At 37.0% G+C, this 21,336-nt stretch overlaps 2 protein-coding genes across 2 annotated transcripts; both read left to right on the plus strand.

Annotated features, from left to right (window-relative positions):
• The first annotated feature begins 3,472 nt into the window (after window positions 1-3,472).
• Window positions 3,473-10,416, plus strand: LOC120281406 (tanabin). The gene is made up of 10 exons (XM_039288249.1): window positions 3,473-3,510; window positions 3,651-3,995; window positions 4,144-5,262; window positions 5,351-5,461; window positions 5,602-5,802; window positions 5,872-5,958; window positions 6,312-6,947; window positions 7,088-7,561; window positions 7,650-7,767; window positions 7,849-10,416. Exons 1-10 carry the CDS (start codon window positions 3,508-3,510, stop codon window positions 9,888-9,890), a joined length of 5,136 nt encoding a protein of 1,711 aa, XP_039144183.1. The 5' UTR covers window positions 3,473-3,507; the 3' UTR covers window positions 9,891-10,416.
• Window positions 10,417-11,998: 1,582 nt separating this feature from the next.
• On the plus strand, window positions 11,999-12,990 carry LOC120280717. The gene has a single exon (XM_039287663.1). It carries the CDS (start codon window positions 12,009-12,011, stop codon window positions 12,984-12,986), a length of 978 nt encoding a protein of 325 aa, XP_039143597.1. The 5' UTR covers window positions 11,999-12,008; the 3' UTR covers window positions 12,987-12,990.
• The last annotated feature ends 8,346 nt before the right edge of the window (window positions 12,991-21,336 follow it).

Raw genomic sequence — 21,336 nt, forward strand, 5'->3', positions numbered from 1 at the left:
TACACAGAACAAGAAAAGCAAACTGAAGAAGGTGAGAGATGCCTCAGCTAAAGCCAGCCAATGGAAGAACCTAATTTGTAATTAAGCTCTGGGAAATCTCCAGTGGTATCAACAAATCAAAGATCAAAGGAGATAGAAGACGGGGTGGAGTGACTTAAGTCGGCGAGAACATGTTGGAGAAGAGAATCTAAGAACCCTTGAAAAGCTGTAGACACCAAAACACAAGACTCAATTGAAGAACAAGATACAAAGAAAACAGAGATACAAGATGCCTCAGTTTGTAGGAGAACTGCCCTAATACCATCTGAAAACTTCCAGGACGCCAGTAAATAGAAGCTCAGCTGACAGGAGATGATGCACAAGAGTTAGTTCCTTAAGGGAGGACCAAAGGAAGAAAGGACAAATACAGCATCAGAAGAGCCAGGTACCGAACAATACAAAACCCAGAGTACCAGAAAAGGTAGCTGAGGAAGGTGATACTCACTTGTCTTTGAGTGAAGATAACATTTGCAATTGCAAAATGAAATGCAGAACCATTAGAAACAGAAGATCAACTCCTGGAGATAGATGATGCAAGAGAAAGCTGGTACCTGGGCACTACGTGGAACAAGTGAGGGAAGAAGAGAAGTTTAAAGTAAATCCTCTCATATGCAGTAGGAATCAGGTAAACGGCTATTAAATACAATGCTCAACTGAAGAACAGGATAAAAGGGAAACAGAGGGGAAGGTGAGGCCCCCGTTCACATGTCTCTGGTGAGCAATGGTCAAACGAAACTTCAGTGCATTACAGTGGGCAAATGAAGTTCAGTTGACAGGAGTTGATGCAAAGAGGAGTTGGGGTGCCTGCTTCATCTGAGGAGGAATGGGCAACGAGACGAGGCTTAACAGAACTTCAATGCAGCACTTCAGAAGAACCAGGTAATGAGACAGGATTCAGTGAAAGAACAGAGAAAAGGCAAGTGAGGAAGAAGAAGAGGCCCAGCTCAGATGTTCCTAGTGAAGAACCGCATTTGCAATAGAAAATTCAGCAAATACCACGCAACAAATCACAGGTGAAGGAGTTAGCACCCAGCCAAGAAGTAAATGTTATAGAAGATCAAGGAGTCCCAATGAAATAGGGGCACTGAGACACAGAATCAAAGAACAAAACAATGAAATTGAGAGGCTGGAACGCCCCACCATGTCTGCTGGTGAACCATCCTATCTATCAACTGAAATCAGTCCACTGCGCATCAACAACTTGGAAGCTGAGGTTATGAGTACGTGATGCAAAAGAGTTGTTCGCTTTACCGGATGGAGGAAGAAAAACGGACCTTAAAAACTACAGCAATGAACAATCAGGGTAACTTAGCGAAACACAAGGTACAATCTGAAGAACAACATGAAAACAACTAAGAAGGAGATCTATCAGTTCAGCTGAAGTCTGGGTGACTGAGCCCAGCTATTTGCAAACAGAAAAATTCCATTACACAAAACTGAAGATCAGCTTGACATAGGTGGTTCAAGGGAGTCAGCACCTGGCTATACTCAGGATCAAGTGATAGAAGAAGAGAAGCTTGAAGAGTACTCTAATGCAGAATCAGCGGAACCAGAAGCTCAAACACAAGACTCAACTGGAAGAAATATGAAGAAAGGAGGAATGAGATGTATCGGCTCATGTGTTCACCCGTGAGAACTTGTCAGGAAAATTCTCCAGCTGGCATCAGTACATCAACAACCAAAGCCCAATTGTAGGGAGCGATGAAAGTAGCACCTGCTTGATTTGGAGGCAGGTTGGGAATGGAAGAGGACAAGAAGCTTATAGAAAACCTCTAATGTGACAGCAGAAATACCACCAGCTGAGCCAGAAGGACTCAATTGAAGAATAAGAAAAGTTAAATTGAAGAAGGAGCCCTTCAGAAATCTGTTAGTGAAAGGTTCCACCATAATAAATACAAGATGCAACTGAAGTACATGATAAAGAAATGGCAGAAGGAGACACCTCAGCTGAAACCTCTGCAAGCAATCTACCTCATTTGTAATATATTTCCACTGAAAATCTCTCCACTACTCATCGTATCAACAACAACAACTGCTGATGTTCAAGACAGAGATAGTTACGAACCTCTGTTGTGTTATCAAACAATCAGTAGCGGAAACACAGGCCTCAGGGAAAAGTAGGAAAAGGCAGTGGTGAGGGTGGTTATCAGTCAGATGTCCAACAAGTGAGTTACTTTATGTGCACTGCCAGCTGAGACATCACCCCAAGCACACTACTGAAGGTTGCAGTTTGAAACAGATGAAAACAAGAGAGTTAGCACCAGCTCTGATGAGATAGAAATTAGCCCATGAAACAAGGAACGCTACAGAATCCTCTAATAGTTTGCTCCAGGAGAGACAGGGCGCATCGAACACAGAGGCTCCAACTAAGGAAATGCAAGAAAAAGCAAATGAGGACAGGATTCACCCTCGGACAGACGTCTATTGAGTGAGTTGCACACTGCGGAGTTGTCTGACACGACATCTCCAAAGAACAGTCATACATCAGCAACTGGAGATAAATCAGAGACAGATAATCTGGGAGATAATGTCCCCACGTGGAATCCTAAAGATGAGGCCAGTCAAGCAACATCCACACCGAAACAAATAACCACACAGTGTGACGACTCAGACCAGGAAATAATACAACAAATAGGGTGAAACAGAAAATGTACTGATGACTAACACTCGAGAAGTTCTCGAAAATATACGCAGAAGTGAAAGCTGGTATTGAGACTCCCAGTGAAGTCAATGCCATCGAGCGTGCTGATGATTTGACCAAGAGTTCTCAGAGACAGCAACGAGCAGACAGATGAAAACGCGTGCGTGCAGGCCACACCAGGGAAGATGAGGCTGTAGCAGCAGCAGGCAAAAGCAGCACAATCAGCACCTGCGAATGACAGTTGCAGCAACCAGAACTTCAAATGAAAGCACAGGGAATGAACCCTTCATAAAGAATGTAGAAGAAAATTCTCATGATAAGGAAACAATAAATGAGAACATTGAAGATGTCACATCTGAAAGTCATCCCTGGAACATCAGGTAAGCAAATTGAAATATATCTAGTATCTAGTCAGCAAAATAATATCCTCGCAGTAGTTCTACGGAGTAAAGCTTTCAAACTTCAAAGTATTAGTTCCCCATAGGGCGCTACTTCAGAAGTTTTTTGCAATTTTATTTCCCAGCTAATCTTTTGGTTTCTCTTCTTCTGGCCCTGACAGCCACATGATGGTGAACAGGAGACTGATTGTACAGTCTGCTTATGAGGAAGCAAGATGTATCGAAGACAATGTCTGATGAGCAGAAGCAAAAATCAGAAAGTGGCATTAACTTGGTTGAAGTGAAAAAAGATGAGGCAGACACTGAGAAGGATAATATTATCTCAGAATCAATAAATGATAACCATGGCCAAGATACGTACATGTGGAATTGGGAGGAGCAAGAGTTGGAAAAGAAACTTAACACATGCTTTGACTAGAAGTTGAACAAATGGTTGGTTTTCCCTCTCTCTGATATGTTTTTAAATCTTTCTAAAATGGTTACATGGTTAAAGGGCCACCCACCTGCGTATCCTTGCTAAAACTCAGTGACAACATCCATTTTGATTGATTGTTTTCTGATCAACTAAACAGATTCCACTGCCGGCCAATTCAAGTAAGTGCATTGATACAGAAATTGCAAAGGCAGGAGATAATTCAAACAACAAAATCAGCAGTAATATTGACAACCTAAAGGATGCAGAAACAATACGTGATGCAGTTGATGGCATGCAAGAGAAAGTTTGCAGTTCTATAAGCAAAGAAGCAGCGCATGAGCTCACCAACATTAATGAGAACATAGGAACTGGAATGGAAGCAACTGATGACCTAGGAACAATCTCAGATTCTGTCCCTGAGGAGCAGAACAATGAGAGTATCTTTTCTGCATTGAACATCAAAACTGAAAACATACCAGATGTTGACACTGTTGATAACAAGGTCAGCATTTAAGATGATTTCATATTATATATTTAACCTATAATGCATGAAGAATATTGAGTACCTGTTTTTCTTTCACCGTTCTTTCCCAATCTTTTGCCAAACTTTTTAATTTAAACACATGTATTAATAATAATATCTTGAACAGATATCAGAAAAGGTGGATTTGCATGAACATGCGGAAAATGCAGAGATAAATTTTGAGGCAAATTTCAGTAAAAATCATGCTGATACTTCTGACATTCATATACCGATGTCACAACCGATGGTTGACAATGTCAGTGGGCATAATGAAGAATCTTCTCAGAAATATGAAGAAGAAAAACATGAAAATACCAATACCGGCCTAGCACGAGATGCTGATTTTCATGAGGACGAGGTAGAATGCATTGAAAAGCATGAAATCATGTCAGAATTGATTCATGAGGAACAGAATCAAGAGGCAACTGGTGAACCAGAAACTCCTGAGGTTGAGAAGAGAGCCTATGATGAAAAGACTGGTCCTGTATCAAACTCTGAAAATTTGATTGAGGCCAGCGTGCAGAAAGGCGAAACATCTATTTTAAATGTTGAAGAAACTGAAAATGCACATATCATGTCAGAAGAAATACCCGAGAAGCAAGATCAAAAGACCAATGAAACAGAAACTACTGAGGTTGAGAAGAGAGTCTGTGATGAAATATCTGAATCTCTATCAAGCTCTGAAAACTTGACTGCAGACAACATGCAGAAAAATGAGTCCCCCATGTTAGATGTTGACGAACATGATAATGAATCAAGTGAAGCGAATGACATCTTGGAAAATAAATTATCTGATGATGACAAGACCACTAATGTTTCAATATCAGGGCCAAGCGCGGAGGAGAAAGTTGTAAGTTCAGTTTTTGAGGAAGAAGGAACTACAAAATTAGGTATATGTTTAAATCAGAGTGAAGTAGAAACAGAAACCATAAGTTTGGATGATAATAAAGATGAGATCATACCAAAGGATGAAGAAACTTTGTATCAAACTTCTGATTCTAGTACAGTAGCCGAGAACCTTGGCACGCCCATCAATGCTGAGAGTAGAAACTTGACAATAAATGAGGGAGGAGGAAGTGATGCTACAGATATTGTAAATGTTGAACCAAAGATGGTTGACGAGGGCTGTGAAGACAATGAGGAGAAGAAGTTTGAGGAAGCAGCAACCAAAAGTGATGACAGAGATCAATACAGTGAAATCAACAAATCAACAGTCACGACCAAGGATGCAGATTCACATGAACAGGTTGGTTCAAACTATATCCTTACATAAATGTGCATAAAAGATTCCAACATGTTGTCTCTTCTTTACTTTCGCTGTGTTTCATCAACAGATAAAAGATTCCAATTTCCCAAACGATGGATGTGATGTTGCAAGAAAAGCAGACACTGAAACTGAAAAAATCAGTTCAGCAGAAGCAGAAACTGAACCCGTATTAGAAGAGGTCAGATTCCAATTACAAACATAGTTCAATGTTTTTTCAAGCAGTACTAAAGCTTCTGTTTATTCATGTATATGCATGGTCAATGTGCCAAGCAAACTCATATATACCATCTCTAATATGAAAGGAGTGCTTCAATGCAGGACAAAATTGTCATTACTCCACACGGTGATATTGAAGATACCACCATTAATGACGAGGAAGAAACAGAAACGAAGCTAGACACTTTCCATCCTTTGAGTATCATGGTTAATCAAGAAGATTTTCGAAACCAGAAGGGTAACCAGTTGGAATTAGAAAAGGAATCAAATGTTTCAACAAGGGATATGATCACAAATACAGAGGTTGGTACACACTATATATCATTTATCATTTCCTACATCTTCTTTCTTATTTTTTATTCCTTGAAACAGGGAAAATATTATTTGGCATCTAAAGAGCAAAGCTTGGAAACAATTGGAGAGATAGACATTACCAAAACAAAGGCAGCAGAAGATGAAGTAAGTCAATTAATATGATTCATGACCATGTCTCAACCAACTGGCCTTTTGTGAATACTATACAAATTGGTAGGAAAATGGTCCCAATATGATTCAAGTGCAGTAATATTGACCTTGAATTACTGACATAAAATGTCCCCTATAAATGTCAAATGAAAAATTTCCAAGGAATTGAAATGCAACAAGCTGAAAAAAACACAATTTCTTTATATAACTATCTTGAAGCAGATCCTGTTGTGTTGTCATTTCCATCATCATTTAATCAAACAATTTTCATTGTCAAATCGTTGTTCTAATTGCTGAGTAAATTCAATAACTTCAATGCCTTTCTGAATAACCACCTTGATGATCAGAGTAAGGAGCTAGAAAAAAGTTCAAGCAATGTTGCTGATGATTCACTGGCTGAAGAGGAGACCAAACAGGAAGTGGAAAAGCAGGACATGTCCCCTGATCTTTCAGACAAAACACAAGTGCCTGAAAGCACTGACAGAGACGTTGGCATGGATCTTGACCTTCTCAAGGGAAATAATGAAAGTCTTGGCCAGCTCGAGAACCTTGCCACATTAGAGTCTGAAGATCAAAGTGACAAGCATATCACAGAAATTGAAATTATTAAGAGTGATATAGCAGAAGGCGTATTACCCGCAGCACAAGACTCTACCAAAGACGAGATAGGTGAAAGATATACTTTGCCAGAGGAGAACAACAAAGGCCATGACATGAGTGAAACTGAATTTGCACCACTAGAGGAAGCTGAAACTGTCGAGGAAGCAGTGTTTGCAGCAAGCATGCAACCACAAGACATTTTGGATGATAAAATAAATGAAGATAATGGACTTGAGAGTGAAGAGCATGTGGAAGATGCAGAGACTGACAAGAACCAAGAAAAAGCCATGGCAGAAGACGAAGTTTGTCTCAGGATAGAGAATGATAACCAAGAAAGTACACCAGTTAGTGTTTCTGATGCTGCAGAGACTGCAAAGGAAGAGGTAAAAGTTTGCAGTAATAATTTAAAAGTCAATAGTCTTTTTTTTATCTTTGCAAATTTATAGGATATAGAAATGCCTGTTAATGCCAATTACATTGATGCCTTTGTCAAACCTGTACTTCTTTGATTTTTTAAAACCAGGATGCTGAGACAGTTATAACCAAGGAGATTGATAATAAAGATGCAACACATAAAGAGAGCCCAGGTAGCAAAATTGATGATCTATCCATTAACCATGATGTAGAGGAAGAATATTTGAAAGGAGAAGCATCAAGTCCTCACTCAAAAGTGGATAACATGGAATCTGTGACTCTTGAGGAGTCTGAAGAAACATCTGACAGCATTACTAAAGAAATTGGAGAAATTGAATCACTGGAAGATGTTTCAATTAAAAATGCCAAAGAGCACATTCAGCTTGAAGAACAATTAGACAAGTTATCTGAAAGATCAGAGGCAGCCAATTCAATTGGAGAAATTGAGAAAGAAATGATAAAGAAAGGTGATTCAAATGAAGTTCATGACATTGCCTGTCAGAAAGATGAAAGAGCTATCAAACACATGGAAACTGGAACTGCGACCCAAGATACATCGCTAGTAAAAAACCCAGAAAGTGAGGTGAGACTATAGCATATTGTTAATGTGGTAATCCATAATCATTTTCATTTTCTAGAACTCTAAATCAATGCATTTCTTGGTCCTTCAGGTTAAAGAGCCTGACACTGTCAGTGTATCATCAACAAGCAAAGAGAAGCCAGAGAATGATCTTGCAATTTCATCATCGAAAGAAGAATCAGCAGTAGAAACTGTGGTGCCAGAACCAGGTGAGAATTTTGTTGAAGAATATAATTCCAAGGCAAAAGAACACAACCAGGAAGTGTCTGATATAAATGCCATGATTGCAGACTTTGCAACTGAAAAGACAAATAGAGCAAAAGGCTCAATTGAATCAGCCGCTGTCAGTGAGACTATTATTGACAATGTCAGTACTGATGGCAATAATGTGGCAGATGAAGGCATTGCAAATGGCGGCATTCCAGGCATTCCAGAACTTGCACAGGCGTCAACAGAAGACACCATAGACACAGAGATCAAAATAAAGGTGGCAGAAAAAGAAGCAATAGCTGAAAAAGGAAGCACTTCAGCTAATGATACTGAGGATAAGGATTCACCAGTTTCATCTTCCTTCACACAAGAAACACAAGTGGCACTTCCAAGAGATGCAAATGAAGTTGTTGAAGATAATGCTAAGAGAAGCCATGGAGTTGAAGAATCTGATAATTCACAACATGAAGAAAGCCTTCAGTCAGATCCTGCTGATCTGCCTGTGTCACGATTTTTGATGGACCACATCTTGCACCAAGGTGATGTGCCTGATGAAGTTGGTAATGTTGAATCTAAGAATAACATCGAAGAAGAGACCACTAGTGACAAGCTCATGACTATCAGCATCCAAGAACAGGAAACTTTCATGGATCAACTGTCAGCTGAGTTGGTGCCCAATGAAAACAAAGATATGGAGAAACTAGAGGACACTATTTTGCAACAAGACAATATGCCTGTGGATGTCTGTGATGTAGAGGCTGACAATGAAATCAACCAGAAGCACACCACTGATGAACAAATGGGCACCGACATACAGGAAAAAGAAGCCATTATGGATTCAGTATCTGCTCAACAGATGCCTGAAGAGAAAAGCACATCAGAAGACAGAGATCAGGAGAAACCAGGAGACCACATCTTGGAAGAACGTATTGCGCCTGATGATGTCTGTGATTTGAAGGCTGAGAATATAATCACAGAAGAGAACAATAATGGCAAGAATGAGGGTATAATCATCAAAGAAGAGGAAGTAAACATGAGTCCATTGTCTGCTAAAGAGATTCCCAAAGATGAATATACGGATCAAGTAGAAGTTGTTTCTGATGTAACTAATGAAGAACAGAACCATGAAACAAAGGCAGATGATGAAAAGCCAATAGCAAAAGATGATGAAAGTTTGCATAGCAATATTTGCTTGTCATCCACAACAACAACAAGTGAACCGGTTGAAATAGAAGTTCCCGGTTCATTGGCAGGAGAATCTGCTAGCGTTGTCATGGATGATTACAAGGGGGTAACACCCATGGATCAAGGTGACCTTGGCAGAGACGCAGGTGCTGAAGAGTTCACTGGTCGCACTTCAGTACAGGATGAGAAAATTACTGCATCTCCTACTGAGACTGAGATCAGAGAAAACTTAACACAAAAGGATAACTATTCACCTTCGACCAATGTTTCTAATGTGAGTATACCACGAGATGGCGAAAACACAAGAACTTTTGACAATGTGGAACAGATTGAAAAAGATGCCCATTCAATATCTGAGGAGCGGATAACTTCAGCTATATCAGAATTACTTGGGAGCTCCACTACTGTGGTTAGAAGGGAAGAACCTCAAACACACACAAAATACGAAGAGACTAAGTTGGAAACAACAAAAATTACAGAAACAAGCCAAGCTCAAGTAACTGAAAACCAAATTCGGAACAATGACTCACTTGAAGAGCCCGAAGAATCCACCTTAGAAAAGGTCCAACTTTTTGATCTCCTGCAACTCTCAAGAAACCAAACCACACAAACGACAACTCCAGCAGTCACCAAAGAGAGAGAACAAGCAGAAGAAGCAACATACACCAAAGTGAAAGAAGAGAAAACCAATGAAGAGAAAGATGAAAAGGTAGAAGGAGTAATAGAAGAAGCAGAAGAAGAGCATACAACTGATAACAATGCAGCAGTGATTGTGGAAGCAAGAGAAGCAGAATTGAAACCAGCACACAAGAAATCACACAACATCTTATCAGGTGTGGGATCAAAGGTTAAACACTCAATTGCAAAGGTGAAGAAAGCCATCACAGGTAAGTCTTCCCACCAAAAAACAATTTCACCAAAAAAAGCAACAACATAAATCCATGCTCTCAGTAGTTGCTAGTCTTCACTTTCATTCATTGTATCTAAATAAGAATGGACAGGACAAATCATGGCATATTTGTATTGGTTTGAAGCATGTAATGTCATATAAAAACTTAGAGTGTGTGTCTGTGTATGGAATATATGAATTCATATATTCATATAGAATGAATGTTAGATCATGGTTTTGTTTATTTGCATGAACACAAGTATTTCCTGAACATTTTATCTGGAATGAAGGAATGCTGCAAACAAACTGATTTGGAAGGTTTCTAGTTTAGAAATTACCAGGCAAACACTTGGGGGAGTTCCGAGAATGCGAACAGAGAGAATGACGAGTGTGTTTGCAGGAGAGTTTTGTTGCAGTGACTTTGTGGGCTGGCCTGATGCTATGGGCCCACATCAAAATCGCTTAAGGATAATTGTGGACAGTGTGGGCCCATGCAATTTAGTTTTAGTGATATAATACATTTATTATTTTTAGGAAGCTTGTGAAATATATACAACTTATTATTTTGATTTTATTTACTTGTCTTTAAATCAAATGGGAATTCTTTGGTTTTTTTTGAAGAATTACAAGAATGTTGAATGTATCACTCTTTATTTACCAACCAAAATTCACAACATTTTTATTTTATTTTGATTGGTAAAGTGGATATAAATTTCACATTATTGAAAACACATGAAAATTTAAACATAAAAAGATTTAAACATTAAAAAAAACCATGAACAAGAGTACATAAGCAAAACGTAAACAAAATAAAATAATAAAAACTCATAAAAACCTTTAATACAACAGGATTTATTATTTATATTTAACAATTATTACAAAAAAAAATTAACAAACACAGCAAACACAAATTAATTTATGAAAATTCAAACTTTCATCTTTTTTCCTAAAAAGTACCTCACTACTAGTGGTGACTTTCTAATTCATTTAAATCATGATAGTTTTATTTTCTATTCTTCATGTTTTCTATCTATCCTCGTTTCTATTTGTTGAATAAAATTGTACTTATTTTAATAATTTTTTTTGAAAAATGTGGATAAACCACAGCTTTATTGAAATAGCAAAGGATACAGTATAATAGTCCTCTCACCATAGGTGAGGAACAAAACTAAGTACAACATAACAACAACGTACGAGAAAACGAGGAAAAGTCAAAGATAAAAGCTGGACAGACAAAAAACACCGTCTGGATCATCAGGCCTGTCCAGTCAGACAGGTGTAGGGACTACTCCTGTGAAGCTAAAGAAAACCAAGAGAGCAGGATGTTAGCAAATTTAAAAATAATAGTGTAGAACTGTAAAGCATTAAGTTGAAAAATACGGGTATTCCGTTCAATCCAGATATTCCATAAGATCGCTCGGGAGATGAAATCCTAGATGCATCGGAGTTGAAGATTAATGGATGGTAACCAGGTAGTCCAGAACTAGGGGATAAATTGTGGAGGGAAGATTGGGTCAAAGAGTTGAAGAAAAAATGCCCAGATTCGGTTTGAGAAGGTGCAATTAAGAAAAAGATGATCAAGGTCCTCTGAGGCATTGTGGCATAAAACACAAGTATCAGAGGTGTTTTGAAAGTTGCACATTCTTTTGGAAAGATTTGTAATAGTGAGAATTTTATCCTCTCCAGCAAGCCAGCAGAAAAGAGTTATTTTGCTATGACTACGAGTTTTCCAGAAATGCGAGTAGAGTAGACTACGCAATCCACCGTCAATAAGGAATTTGTAAAAGGATTTGACAGTGAACTTCCCATTTTTTTCCGAAACCCAGTTAGGAGAATCGTCCTGGTTTAATTTTATGCAAAACCGAAAGGGTAAAAGAGTGGGGATAACACCCGCCCAGAAGAATGATTTGTTTCTGGGTGGAGTATAAGACAAAACTCCAGTTAGGCTTCTGTTTAGGTAGTTGATGTATATGATTTTGGCCCAGCCACAATTTGGGTTGCAAGATAGTTTCCACCACCATTTCCCAAGCAATGCTATAATAAAATCACGAAGATTGAGAATTCCCCAGCCACTCATGTCTTTGGATCTAGTGATCCTATTCCAAGCAACCAACCTAATATATATATATATATATATATATTAACATCACCTCCATTCTGATAATCATGTTTGGCAGCATGCACCCTCTCAACTTCCCCCAAATCCCGCACCTCGTTCTCCCCAAAACCCTAACAAGAAAAAACCCTAACCCTAACACCAACAACACTATTCCATTGGCCACCAAATCCAAGCAAAGCAAGCAAGAAGAATACAACAACAACGATGAAGAAGATGGTGGCATCCCCTCCAACGAAGTGAAAACCCTAGTCAAATTCAAATCCAACCACAACTACATCCGCGTCCTCCAAGTCTCCCGGCGAGCCGACCACCACCTCGCTGGCTCTCGACTCCTCCTCCTCGACTCCCCCGGCAACATCCACAGCATCTCATTCCTCTTCAAATCCCTCACCGCCACTTACTTCGACGTCTTCGCCACATTCCCCCCAATCCTCCCCTCCGGCCCAATCGCCATCCTCGGCTTCGGCGCTGGAACCGCCGCCAGACTCATCCTCCATCTGTACCCTGAATCGCAGATCCACGGATGGGAGCTCGACTCATCTGTTATCTCCGTCGGGAGAGAGTTCTTCGGCCTGGAGAAACTCGAGAAACAGAACAAAGGCAAGCTTTTTATCTACATTGGCGATGCTCTGGATGCCGAGATCAACGACGGGTTTTCAGGGATCCTTGTTGATCTCTTCTCGAAGGGGAGCTTGATCCCGGAGCTACAGAAGGCGGAGACATGGAAGAGATTGAAGAGCAAGTTGAAGAAGGGAGGGAGGATCATGGTGAACTGCGGCGGGAGCTGCGTTGAAGCCGAGGATCCGGAGCGAGAGGGGAACGCGGTGATGGTGGAGACGCTGAAGGCGATGCGGGAGGTGTTTGCAGACAAGGTGTTTGTTTTAAAGCTCAGGCATTGGAAAGAAGATAGTTGTGTTGCTTTTACTGGGCCTTCGCCGAATATGGGCTTTTGGAAACAGGCCTTGCCTTTGGGCTTGAACTCTTATGTTGATACGTGGGCTCCTTTGTCATCCTTGGAACTCTAGTGAATTGTATGCACAAAAAATGGGTAAAAAGACTGCATTGGCAATGAATTCAACCATGAAATAGTGAATACCGAAATTTCCATGATATATCTTTGGAACCACCTAACATTCATCCGTGACTATATAAATAAACCACACGCTTAATTGGGAACACAGAAAGCCATGGGAAAGTTTAGCATTTGCAACCTTGTTGTCTTTCTTGTGTTTCTCAGCTTCCTCATAAGCATGTCCAATTCCTTGCCAGGTACTTCTTCTTCTAAATGATTTAAACTTAATTTCAAAACATGAATGATATATATATATATATATATATTGTTTGATTTTCATTTGGACATTTAGGTGGTTCTAAGAAGCTGTTATTATGTATTGCTGAACATGGCAAAGGATGCATGGAGCCAAACCCTGTTGTAGAAGTTCATTCAAGAAGGCTACAGCTGAGAGAAACTACAATTCGTCCACGTTCACCGATTGGGAATCAACGTACGGGACAATCTCGACCACCACCTCCAAGCATTATATAATGATAATAGTACTTTACTTATAAGGTCATGCATGCCTCTCCAAATTACTGATAAAAATAAATCGATCATATATATGTATATGTAAATCTTATGTGGTTGTTGTTTCTTGTTGTTCTTTGCTATTTTCAGACTGTTGTTCGGTATGGTCTATGCCTCTACCTTTTAGTTTTTATCTAATTTTTTTTAAAACAAAATCAATGAGTTTTTCAGTGAGTGATGCACCAACTACCATGGGCTTTTTGAATAAAGTGGATAAAGCCATCGATTTATTAGGAAAAATAAAAGCACCAAACAACAAAATGACAACAAAAAAACGATCGGAAAAAAACGAGCGAAAACAGCGATAAAAGGACGCTTACACCAGCGATGGACGGATCCCACAACAAACGACAAAAGAAAAAAGTAGAACTGCTTTTTTTAATAGTGAGTTATTTACTTGTACTACTATCAAAATTCAAATGTGACTATGTGAGATTTCTTTCTTTCAATCACTGTCATGAATAAAATATATGTAAATATGTTAAAATATATGTATTATATATTTATCTCAGTTTTTTTAATAGAAAGTTATTTACTTGTTTTTTTAACTTGTTTTTATCTTCAATAAAAAGTGATTTATTCATATTTATCAAAATAAAATAAAACCAAACAAACATTAGATCACTCCTTCCAAATTTCCAATCACTATCAAAATTTAAATATATAGACCAACTCACCTTTCATTATTGACATGATGAGAGATTTTAATTTTGTGTCTATTTGCTCACATAAAAATAACTCACCTCTCTATTATTGACATTGTGAGAGGTCTCAATTTTGTTTTTTATCTGCTCACATATAAGTATAGAGATTTAAAAAAAAAAAATACATAAAAGGAGGTTTTTTTTTTATAACATTAGCCAATAAATACTTCTATTTAAAATTTAAATTAAATATAGGTACAAATATATAGCGCACTTACAATTCCAACGACACTTATTTGGCTTAAATAAATTAAAAAACAAAAGGGGCCACTTGAGAAGAGCCCACACTGACCTACCACTTTTGTCTCTCTCGAGTAACACACCAACCCATTTGCATCTTGGGTTGGCTTAGACTTTAACAAAGTCAAAGTCAATCAGCACACTTCTCAATAATTGAAGCCAACTGGAAGGAACCCATGCACGCAGGTAAACAACCCAACCCTCCCAGCCCCTCCTATATCATTTAATGAGGTGCCTAATCCATTCCTCATCTTACAAGTTAGAACCAGCTAGCAAGCTCTTGGCCAGAGTTGAGAGAGATGGACAAGTTTCAGTCCAAGCTTATGGCCACACTCCTGGCCATTTCTCTACTTCTCGTTTGTTTCCCAACCATGTCCTTCTCCGTTACATGCGGTACATATATATATATATATATATATATTTCTTCATTTCAAACACCTTCATTCATTCATTCATGCATGCATGAGAATTATGTAGAACCTGCAGGCTAATTAATATATAATTAATGTTTTGCTGTTGATGTGTGGTTGTAGCTATCCCAAGAAAGATGGTAGCCCGGGTGGAAGCTGCTGGCTTTGTTTGCAGTAATCCGAATGTCGAACCAGTACCAAGAGAACAAAGAGGTTATGCTCAAGGCTCAAGGAAAGGAAACGCTCCACCATCTCCTAGTTCAAGCGTTTCCAAGAGTCAAGATGGTTCAGCTGCCCCACCAGAGAGTAAACAGTGATCTATATATGTATATATGTGTGTGTGTGAGCTCAACATCTTTAATTATATGCATGCTTTTATCATTTCAGGAAGATATCCATGACATGCTTGTACCCAGTTTGTTATGCTATTGTACGTTCCAATGATAATGTAGTTACTAATTAATCCATTTCGCTGACTAAGAAAATTAATGTGTTTATATATAATCATGCCATGATTAAATAAGAGATTAAGCTTGTTGCGTATAATTAATCTTGATTCTTGCCAGAGTATGAGTATCCACACTTGCGCTCGAGATCGGTCAAAGTTGAAGGTATGAGTCCACTCTCACCCGGGCCATATATAGTCAAAGCTTACTGAGATCTTAATTAATTAATTACTACCTCGCATAAGTCATCATAACTAATTTTATTACAGATTCATGTATCTAATCCGATCCAAAACTTAAAACTTGTTGGCAAATCTCTTCATTAATGGGCTACAACTAGCTAAATGCATCCATAGCAAATTAAGCTCAGGGTCACCAAGCTTGCCATATTCTTATGCTTCTTATAAAAAACTTGACTGCTTGAACATTTCCTTGTAGGATTTCTACTTGGGGTAGTATAGGTTTCCTGCATTGTAGAAGTTCATAAAAATAATCCATGTGGCGTTTGGTAAATTAGCAAAATGAGAATATAAATAATAAGAACGATGATGGTAATATAAACTATATTTGGTTAAAATGATTGTGGTTGTAAATAAGAAAAATAAAATAAAATAAAAAGAGACTCTGGGGTAAAATTACTTTCATGTCCATCTTAAAATAGTGATTTATGTCCAACGATAAATAACTATTTTAATAATATTATTTACTTCCATTTTTATAATTGAATGATAAATTTAAATAATTCATGTCAATTATTATTTTAATTATTAAATTAAAAATATTTAAACCCGATCATTTAAGTTATATCCACTTTAATTATTATAATGTAATAGTAAAATTAACTATTCTTATTTAATTAAATCTCTATTAAGGAAAAAAATATTATTTTACTTTGATTATTATAATTAAATACATAAATTAATAGAGTTATGCTATATTTATGTATTAAATTTGCCAAATTGGTTTCCTGAATGGTATGATACCAACTTGGCATTCACATCATCATCCTCATCATTTTTTATTATATAAACTTTAAATTTAAACTTTAAAATCTCTCAATTCACTAAATTAATGATTTTTTATTTAATTAATTGTTTCTCAATGATCATAACATTATGTACCAATAGTATTCATTTCTCCTTCCCACAATTTGGGGGTAATTAATAGGATTGTAGAAAATCTCATGTCCTATAAGAATCATTCCCATTCTACTTAATAGTTGTATAACCAAAACATAGGTATATATATATATATATATATATTACAAAAGGGAAATATTATGTTAAAATGAGATGAGAAAATGAACCCAAAAAGAAATCACTGTTTTAATCACTCTGACTTTATTTTGATTATATGTATATATCTTGTAAACATATAGTCATTGCATGGACATATGTGCATGCATGAAACCATAATCACCATGCATAATCGATTAACCAGTACATATGTTTAAGAAAACAACTTGCATATGGAGCTAGCTTTTGATGCATAAATACCTTGAGAGACACGATCGAGGTAGGGATGGCAATAATACTCATACCCGACCCAACCCGACCCGATCCGACCCGAGTTTTACGGGTAAAACCCGATTTAACCGGGTTTTGGGTCAGGTTCGGGTAAAACCCGACTTGTATGAAACGTGTGCGGGTGCGGGTATGGAAATTCTAATACCCGACCCGTACCCGAACCCGTACCGGACCCGAAATTAAAATTACTAAAATATTTATATAATATATATATGTATATATATATATATATACTAATATGTTCTACAACTTAACAATTTAGGGTTTTTATTTTTCCTCTTTGTTTGGTCTTGTAATTTTATAATTATTTTATTTTATTTTATTTTATAAAAAATTATAATTACTTTTAAATTATTTTTTTTATAAAAATAATATATTTTTTATTAATTTTTTTAATATTGGGGCGGGGCCGGGTATACCCACGGGTCCCCGATTACCCGTCGGGTGCGAGTGTGGGTTTGGGTTTTTAAAACCCGTCGGGTTCGGGTTTGGGTATATTAGTGGGGTATCGGGTATCGGGTACGGGTACGGGTATGGTAATACCCGCACCTGACCCGACCCGTTGCCATCCCTAGATCGAGGTCCATGCACCCTAAGCAATATGTAGAATAATATAGAGCTATGTCTCTCTCGATATGTTAATGTGACTGCTAAAATGTCATCACTCTTAATTATCAAATATGGAAGTGCATGCATGATCCCTTCTTCAAAATGATGGCCTAATTAAATTGAGTCACTCCACATAATCAATCAACTCAAATTCCGTCTCACATAATATTATGAATACTACAAATTGTAATGTCTACTTCGTCCCACAAGAAATTAAAAAAGTGAGCATGAAGTACCAATTAATTGATCATGGTAATAAAAAATTTGGCGGTTCAAACTAGTGATTTTGAGATAAAATTTAAAAACTCAAAAGACTATGAAAAATTTGCAATCAAGTCAACCATATAATAGTGAACACATGCACAAGTTTCCATTTGCATGACATTTCTCTGAAACCACCTAACACTCTACCTTCCATAATTGTACATGTTCTTTCAAGACTATATAAGTAAATCACACGCTTACTTGGTCACAAAGAAAGATTCCATGGAAAAGTTCAGCACTGGTAACCTTGTCGCCTTTATTCTTGTGTTTCTCAGCTTCTTCGTCATAAGCATGTCAAACTCCTTTCCAGGTTCTTCATCTTCTAATTCATCCTCTATGTATGAATCATCAATGTCCTTGTTTGGTCTTTAAGCTTTCCATACTTGGTATTAAAATGTCTCCATAATACACATAATGTAAGCATGCATATTATATATATATATATATATATTGTCATATATGGAATAATACTCCATAGTATATACATATTGCTTAATTTTCATTTGGACCTTTAGGTAGTCCTAGGAAACTGTTATGCATTGCTCATGACCACGGAGAAGGATGCGGGAAGCCAAATCCTGTTCTAGAAGCTCATTCAAGAAGGTTTGAGAGAGGTATTATATATGGTCCACCTTCACCGACGTGGAATCAAAACACAGGACAAGCTCGAGCATCACCTCCAGGCATTATATAAGTACTGATAATACACTACAAGTTCATGCATCTCCAAATTAATCAATGAAGGAAATCATATGCATATATATATATATGTATCATGTTCTATATATGTTTTGTGTCTGTGACAAAGATCAATGAGTTTTCAGTGATGTACTACTATGTATTACTCAAACATGTTTATTATCTTGCTTCTTTTTAATAATAAGTTATTTTCTTGTACTATATATATATCAAAATGCAAATGTTAGATATCAGTACTCCTTCCCATCACTGCCATGATCAGGAAAACATATACCACCCAGACCTCTTCATTATTGACATGCATGATGATAGATCTTTTAATGTATATATACGTACATACATGTATAGGAACTTAAAAGGTTGAGAAAGCTAATTAATTCATCTCTCTTTTCTGCACAAGAGGTGTATAAAATAAAAAGCAAGTTTCGTTGATTTGAATAAATTCTAGTTTATCCATTTTAATAAATAAATAAATAAAGCAAGGCAAAGAAAAAAGTTTGGAAGAGATTAGGAAGGAACAAGTTTGACAAGAGAGATTAATTGGCCAGTTCACCTTGACCCACCACTCCTCTATTTCTCCAGGTAGAGACAAACCCACAATTGTATATATATGTTTGGCCTTTAGTTGGTTTAGACTTAACAAAGTCAAAGTCAGCACACACACACACACTTGTCAACAATGACAGCCAACTGGAAAGGAACCCATGCACCGGGCAAACGACCTACTAGCTCTTGATCAAAGCTGAGAGAGCTGGACAAGTTAATGTCACGCCCTGAACCCGGCTCGCCAGACTCAGTATACTGACAAACGGCCACACCAACCAAGCCAAGGCCCAGTAGGCATACAACGCCTCAAAACCTGTTCTCAAAATCACAAAACCTAACAGAGAAGCAAAACTAGAAACAAGAACAAAGTTCAACACTAAAAGAAATAACTAAATGTTTGCACAGTCAATACAACTTTATTTAAATAAAACCTATGCCCACAACAAACGGGACTTATTACATGCTAATAAGATTGACGGTGACCCAACAATCCCTGCTAAGCTATCCGCCACTCACCCTTACTCTTGATCTGAAAAAAATTAACAACAATATTTATGAGCTTGACAGCCCAGTAAGCACCACTAAAAATATAGGGATCATTTACACAAAATCATAATTTGTTGAAAATGCAAAATAATAAATGTAATTTGTTTCAAATAAACACCAATGTCAAACACTAAGCATATAGGTCCCCCAAACAACTATTGCCAAAACAAAATCGAAAAATTCATATATTTACACTCGGTGATCCGAGACAAAATTATCAAAAGCCATATTTTTACCATCGGTGACACGAGCCAAAATTATCAAAGGCCGATATTCTTCACCGACGGCAAGCGGTGGGAAACTATAGTTTCTAGAACAAAATACGTGTCGACACGGTCAGTGTTTAACCCCCAGTGACAGGGTTATTAATTGCATAGTCAGTTGGGGACTAGTTTCTATATCAAAGTACCTTATATTCACAAAACGATGAATTAACCAAAATTCAAAACAAGCAAAGTACAAGAATTTACAGTAACATGATCCTATTTTTGTCATATCAAAATACACCAGTTAATAGAATACAAACATGAACATATAATAAAAATAATAATATTTTTTGATCAAAAATTAAATAAATACCTGAAATTCAAAATAAATAAATAAATAAATAATCTGAACTTTATTTAAACACATGAATTATTCGCAATTTAAACAAATATCCGAAATTCAGAAATTTTAAAAAAATCATAAATCATTACAGTATATGAAATTACAGAAGATATGAAATTTGAAAAGAGAAAAAAAAATATCAGGATTTAAATGAATTATCTCAAAATTCAAAATTTAACAAAATCAAGATTGCACCGCACAGGTAAACACTTCAGATTCTAAAGAATATCATCAATTTGAAATATTAAATAAATTAAAATAATTCCGAAAATAGTATTAATTATATAAACAACATTTGAATAATAAACAGAAACCTAATTATCACAAAATAAATAAATAAAATACTGATTTTCACAAATTCATCTAGTTTCAAAAGGTCTATATACGTAGTATAATTTATATGTGGATACTTACCTAAATGTCTCCAAACTCCAAGACTCCAAATCAGATTATCAAAATCAAGCACTCGAAGGAAGCCCTAACAAACATAAAACTAATGAATACATATCAAATCCCTTAGAGTAATCTATGGGGTGGAAACTAAGAATGAGAATAAGCAAGATCTCACAACCATAATTAAAATTTCAAACATCTACTTTGGATTTTTCGTCACAAAATTCAACGGGGAAAATATCAAGAGCCTGCCGCCAAGATTACCACACGACACTAGAGGAGGTAGGGTTTCTTCCAGTTTTCTACTCTCCTTTTATTTAAAACAATAAAACAAATATCGCGTGAAGATCCTCGCTTGGGCGTTACGGAACCATAAATCGGGAGGCTGAGATAAGATAAGGATCCTTTTAAAATATAAATAAATAGATAAACTTAACTAAAAGTAATTTAAATTTATTTAAGAGAACGGGGTCTACAGTTAATATCAGTCCAAGTTATATGGCCACACTCCTGGCCATTTCTGTACTAGTTCTCGTTTGTTTCCTAACCATGTCCTTCTCCATTCCATGCGGTATAACTGTATAAGTATAAACTTAAATTAATATTTATATACCTATATGTAGATATATATATATATATATATATTTCTTCTTTTCATTTCAAACACTTCCATTCGTTCATGCATGCATGCGTACCTGGCTAATAATATTTTACTGTTGATCGTGTGTAAACTGGTTGTACGTAGCTATCCCAAGAAGGATGGTAGCCAGAGTGGAAACTGCAGGCTTTGTTTGCAGG

Source organism: Dioscorea cayenensis, chromosome 17 (genome assembly GCF_009730915.1).
Source record: "Dioscorea cayenensis subsp. rotundata cultivar TDr96_F1 chromosome 17, TDr96_F1_v2_PseudoChromosome.rev07_lg8_w22 25.fasta, whole genome shotgun sequence".
Taxonomy (NCBI): Eukaryota; Viridiplantae; Streptophyta; class Magnoliopsida; order Dioscoreales; family Dioscoreaceae; genus Dioscorea; species Dioscorea cayenensis.